This window comes from Hippopotamus amphibius, chromosome 1 (genome assembly GCF_030028045.1).
Source record: "Hippopotamus amphibius kiboko isolate mHipAmp2 chromosome 1, mHipAmp2.hap2, whole genome shotgun sequence".
NCBI lineage: Eukaryota > Metazoa > Chordata > Mammalia > Artiodactyla > Hippopotamidae > Hippopotamus > Hippopotamus amphibius.
The window spans coordinates 16,222,708-16,228,707 of record NC_080186.1 but is presented as its reverse complement, the minus strand read 5'-3'; the positions used below and the strand labels follow the sequence as shown (position 1 = coordinate 16,228,707).

The following is a 6,000-nucleotide window of genomic DNA, read 5'->3' as shown; positions in this document are numbered from 1 at the left end:
CGAGGTTTCTCGCCTCACCGCCTCCCGCCCTGCGGACAGGGCTCCGTGGACCGCAGGCTCCAGGGCCGCTACCATTGTTCTTCGAGGCCGGGCGGCAGGGGAGGGCTCTCGCAGACCAGACCTCGCCTTTGGTCTCTCCCTCCGCCCCGCACCCGCGCCGCAGCGAGCCTGGGAAGCCCCCCTCGCCGATCTTTCCCGAGGAAGCGAGTCAGCGCCAGAGAGCTACCGAAAGGCGGCCGAAGACGCCCCCGAGTGTTTCCGAAGAATCCCGACCTCTCGCAGTCTCCGGAAAGAGCCGAAGGGTCTTCCCACCCTCGGCCTCCCGAGCTACTCCGAAAAGACCCGAAGTTTTCCGAGCGGCCGTCCTGCCGGACTGCTGGAGGCGGCCGCAGCGCCATGTTGGATGCTCTGCTCGTTGAGTGAAGAAAATCCGCCGGCATCGCCTGAGCCCCGCTACCGAGAAGGGCGCCGCTTCCCCCGGGGAGGGGGATAAAGACCCCCTGCCGCCGGCCCATGAGGATATTGCCGTGAAAGGTCCGGTCTCTCCGCCTCCTGCCCCCGCCGGGTCCGGCCCCCCCCCTGGGGTCGCGTTGTCACGGAGACCGGCAGCCGGTGGTGCTGGCCCGCGGGGCGGCTGCTGCTGCCGGCGGCGGCGGCGGCGGCGGCGGCGGCGGGCGTGTGTGACCGGCCCCGGCCCCCTCCTCCTCCTCCTCCCAGCCTCCCCCCGGCCCCCCGCTCCCGCCGCCTCCCCGGGTCTGCCCCCATCCCGCCCCCCCGCTGCCCCCGGCCCCTGCACCCCGGCGCGCCCGGTCCCGCTCTGGGGGGGTTGGTGGCTTCGCTTTGCCATGAGTTTACCGCAGAAACCGGCTCTGAAATCAGGCTCAGCGGCTGCAGCAGGAACCGGACCCGGCACCGGAGCGGCGGCGGCGGCGGCGGCAGCAGCAGCGGTACCGCCTCCTCACCCGGCGGCAGCGGCGGCGGCGGCGGCAGCGGCCCCTCCTCACCCGAACATCAGGGCCCTCCAGACCCAGGCGCCCCAACAGTATCCTTTTCACCTTCCTGCCGGCCCTTCGGCTGTCTTCGCCGCGGACCGGGGGGGCTGTGGCCCCCTCCGGGAACTCTCCTGGCGGCAGCCACTGCCCAGCTAGGGAAAGGGCTGCTCCTCCAGCCCACGCACCGGGCTTGGCCGGAGCTTTTGGGGTGCCCCGGCAGCAGCACTGCGGGGGACCCCAGGACCCCCTGCACTACTGTGAAAACTAGCTGCGTCGGCCTTGCTTCTGCAGCCCTTCCCTTTTGGAGCTAGGAGACCCTTCCCCCCTCTCGCCTCTCCTCCCCTAAACCCTACCCCCCCACCCCCCTTTATTAGGCCGAATTTGCTGGTGCCCGTGACCAACCCTGCAGGGAAGGCTTTTCTCTGATTGTTGGGAGGACTACACCCTCCTCCTCATCTCCCTTCCCCTCTCCCTGCAGCGGGGCATGGTGGGCTTCCCTAATTACTATTATTAATACATAATAAACTTTATTGGTAAATTTCCGGTTTGAAACTAAACTCGGCTGGTTCCTGAGGTAAGTTGGATTTTAAATCTACGGTGACATTTTGCAGAAAGCACTCCCTCTGGCTAGTGTTTTTTAGCGATTGGGGGAGTTGTGATGTGGTTTGTGGTGGAACGCGATCTAAGGAGGAAATGTTACACCGGACGCTTCCCTGTCTTTGACCTTTTTAAAGGAAGAGGAAGTTAACTGACATTACCCATCACCCCCAAAAGTCTCACTTCTTGGAAGGCTTGTGTTTAGGGCTTTAATTTACTCTTCGTAGGCCTGATGTCTGGAGGGTACCAGGGCACCTGCAGGAAAGTCTAGTATTGAATGTATCTAATTTCATCTTATTTGCTCGTTTGTAGAATTTTTGGACAGCTTTGATTAAAAAGACTTGGTGACGAGGTATTTTAGTTAAAAACCAGCCGGTGAAGGTAAAACGTTGAGTTCATGAATTCCATGGAGATTTAGAAAGGTGTTATTACCTACCTGAGAATAACATTTCATCATGCACCCCTCCCCCATCCGTTGTATTTGTGTAAATCAATAAATAATCATTGGATGTTAGGTGTGTTGTGTTTTTGTATTTGTGTCATCGTGTGTTTGACTTTTAGAGAGAGTAGGGTGTTTGAGCAAGTGAGAAACCAACTGCTGTGAGGTCCACAGATTATTTCACAGTCTGTAGTTTGATTCTTGTCTGTATCCATTACTCTGAGAAGGGAAAGGTATCTCCCTTCTAGAGTCATTCCAGGTCATCGTTTTGGTTTCTGTCAAGTGCCATTTTCTCTCTTCTTTGAATATTGTTAGTCCACATTTTTTCAATCCAAGCAGTGTGGCGCAGAGTAAGATAAATTCCATTCCAGTGTGATGTGTGTACTGATTTCATAATGTTTAACTGCGTGATTCTGTTCATTTAAGAATTATTCACCCATGAGAATGGTTAGTGATCCCTTAGTGTTTGTTGCCCATGGAAAACCTGGTTTAGTTTTGATCAATATCCCTAGATGCTTTACTCTGGGGGAAAAAGGTTGGCTGATGTGCCTACTTCAAGGTGGGATTCAGTTCTGGATCTCATAAACATATCTTCACTTAATGTTTTGTGAGTTTAAATTCCTTTTTAATTTAATTTTTTTTTTGTCTTGATTACCCATACTTGGTTAGGGTTCTAAGTTTCTGTATTGTGCCACCAAGTAAATTATTCCTTCCCTGCATCTTGGAGCAGTTTTGGAAATTAAACAGATGAAAGGAGGTCCATAGTATGTGTTTTTGACTACAAAGTGTTAGGTAAGGACCAAAGTGCTGAGTATAACAGTGCTTGGTGAGTTTGATGGTGTTATTTGGACACAAAAAGCTGTGACTTAAGTGTTTCAGGTATCCTTTTTCTCAATGCATTTCACAAAGGAAGGACTTATAAAAACTGTGAGTTGGTTGCAACATAAAAGTAGTTACTGGTACTGCAACAGTTGTTGAAGGGGATAGATTTCAGATGTAATTTCCAATGGAAATAATTTTTATACCTATATGTAGTAATATAGATACTTGGCTTTAAGTTTTTACTTTGCCTCATGTCCTCGAAGTAAGAATAAATTTTCTTCTCGATGTATTTCGCAGTTGTTATCTTCTCTTTGCTTTACACATTGAAAGGTAACAATTGCTAAAATCTAAAAGCTTGTATAGTAAATGAAGTGTAGATCACAGATTTCATTAGGACATACCAATGGTGAAATGTTGTCAGTGGAAATGGGAAATTGGTTACAAAAAGATTGAAATAGAGCAATTCTGCTTTTCTACACTGAGGGACTGTGGGAATTTGTATTTGATGAAAGTGGTTATCATATCAGTTGATATACATTGAAGCATTGAGACCAGTGCAGAGTTGGAGTTGCTCTTTCTATGGTTTAACTCTCCAGTTCCTCAAAATATACGGGTGCAGTTGTGTTTGTATTGAATTAATAAGTTAAGATAATATTTTAAGTTTGTAAGAATATTAGGAGATTCATGTAATTAGATGTCCTTCATTTGTATTTAGTGTTCAAGTGACAGATCAGAAATGATAGTGAATTTGAATTTAAACAGAACCTGCTTAAGTAGACATCAGTACAGTGTGGCAGGCTCATAAGGCCATTTCAGGGAGAGGCCTTTAACTGCCGAGAGGCAAGAGATGGGGCATGGCAGAAGGTGGGCAGGGATGCTGGGGATGAAAGAACATAAACCCTGACATAAAAAGTGCTAATGGCAAGGGAGAAATATACTTAGAGTGTTTATAACATAATCCAGTATGAATAGTTTATGAAATTGGCACTTGCCTTGAGATTTGCTCGCCTTAACTTCCCAGTATGAGATTCCAGGAAGCTCTACTGAGAATCTCAGTAGTGATTCGTAACCTTTTCTGGGTAACAAACAGCTTTGACATTTTCATGAACGCTTATAGACCCTCTCCACAGAGAACTGTACATGCATAGAAAATCTTGCTTACATTTTCAGGCAGTTCTTGGGTCCCCTTTAAAAGCCTATTTCTTTAGATGGAAATTGCTCACCCTTGAGATAATTAAAGATAAATGAGTTTGAATTCAGGTGCCCAAGTAGTTCTGACTTAAACAGAACAATTTTGCAGTCTGTTATGAATACACAGTGTTCTATTTATATGGAAAGACTTCAGGATGTAATTTCTCTCAGGGCTGCTGACACTTCTGGGGAGTCTAGTTACTGTTTGGGGGGAGCTGGTTTGGTTAAGAAAATCAGAGCAGTAGATTCTTTAAAGGAACTAAATTTGGTAAAGGCCTGTGGTGACCCAAAAATGACTTGTGTCCTCAGCTATTTTGTCTTAGGTATGACATATATTGAAAGCAAATATTCCCTTTTTTTATATTATAGTTTTCCTTTTTTTGTATCCTGTGTTGATTTTCAGTTTTATAGGCTGAAGCCAGTAATGTTTGCTTTTTTCTTTTTTGCCTCTACCAAAGCTAAATCTGAATAATGACAATAGTGTTCATTTATTGAGTGCCTGCTATTCTAGGAGCCATACATACATGATTTTATTTAATTCTAACAAGAACGCTAATGAGATAGGTGCTGTCTCTACTTTACAGATGAGGAAACTGAAATTCAGAGAAGTTAAGTAACGTTCCCAAGATTGTCTGTCTAGTAGGTAGTGGGCTGCAGTTCAGACCATGGTTCCAAAGCTTAAGAATGTCCTTTCTAGTATGCTGTGCTGCTTCTTAACAAGTCTGCATGTGGAAGTGGAAGGAAGGGTACCCTCCCGTATTTGATAGCTAGGGGAAGTCTGTATAATGTAAAGGAGCTCTGTGGAGTCATCTAGACTGTAGTGATGCTGTACTTTGTCTTAATTAGCTCATAGCCACGTACTGCTAGACGAGTAGGTTATCCTTACCTCACTGAGCCTTAAAGCATAGGAATAAGCCTGCCACATTTGATTCAGTGCGTGTTTCTGTTTGTTCAGATGTTAGCAAGGCCTCCAGCAAAATACCTTTATAACTAGCAACTAGAACTCTGCGGCTTATGCAATGGCCAACAGTGTATTTACTCCTAAGCCCCACCATCAACAAAGATGGATCTGTGCTTGGAGAGCAGATCCTCTTCTAGGAAGAGAGAGGGAGACTGATGCACGGTGGAGATAATGAAGGAAGAAAGCTGCCTGAGTCACATCAGCTCTTGCCTCTGCTGCTGCTACTCCCTGTCCTAGGCTTATGGGTATTTTCTGTCAAACTCTGAGAATTTAAATTACCTAAGGACTGCAATGCTGCTTTTCTACGTTGGGGTTTCTGATAAGATTTTTACAAAAACGGTCTGCTAAGAAATATTTGAAAAGCATGTTTTAAATCATAATAGGGTTGCCACCTTTTAGCTGTTTATTTTGGAGCGTTAAATCTAAGTGGCAAGTGTTAAAATTGTTCACTTATCCAGCACCTGCCGTGTGCCATACTCAGTGCTAAGTCTGGGGCTGAAATCTTTGCCTTCAAAGAACTTGGTCCAAAAAAAAAAGCAGGAAAAAGAATTTGGTCCAGACAGGTAAGTGGATAGGATACCATGAGGCAAGTACAATAACTCGGCTGTAAGAGCCTAGCCTGGGGGAAAGAGGAATTAGGGCTTCCTAGAAGAAATCTGAGCTAAATTAGAAGGATGAGTAAGAATTACCCAGGGTTGACAGAGCTTTCTCCTTCTACCAGCTGACTTTTCCCAGTTCCTTTGCCGTTGCTGCTGCATAGAATTTTAGTACTAGAAGGACTTCGGGCACATTTCAGGTGTTTAGCAGGAGCAGAGAAGCTGGAAGGAGGTACCAGAGAACATGGCAATCAAAACACAATTGCTGTAGATTCAAAATATCTCCTGCATCATAATATGAGAAATTAGAGAATGAGAAGATATATATCAGATCTGATCTCTGTGGTTGGTTCTTTCCTGGGCTACTTGACACTCATCCCATAATACCCCCTGCCCTTCTGA

The 6,000-nt window shown here is 46.7% G+C and overlaps 1 protein-coding gene across 8 annotated transcripts in view; it reads left to right on the top strand.

Moving 5' to 3' along the window:
• Positions 1 to 552: 552 nt before the first annotated feature.
• The window catches only part of EIF4G3 (eukaryotic translation initiation factor 4 gamma 3), a 342,848-nt gene continuing 337,400 nt past the window's right edge, over positions 553 to 6,000 (top strand). For 3 of the 8 annotated variants that reach the window (XM_057698671.1, XM_057698760.1, XM_057698662.1), the window contains exon 1: positions 860 to 1,042. Coding sequence is in view for 1 of the 8 variants with exons in the window: in XM_057698783.1 (XP_057554766.1) it covers positions 846 to 1,042 (197 nt within the window). In the remaining 7 variants the exon portion in view is untranslated. Of the gene's footprint in view, positions 1,043 to 6,000 lie in introns of all 8 variants that reach the window. The other 5 variants (XR_009047966.1, XM_057698783.1, XM_057698680.1 and 2 more) reach the window with 4 other exon arrangements.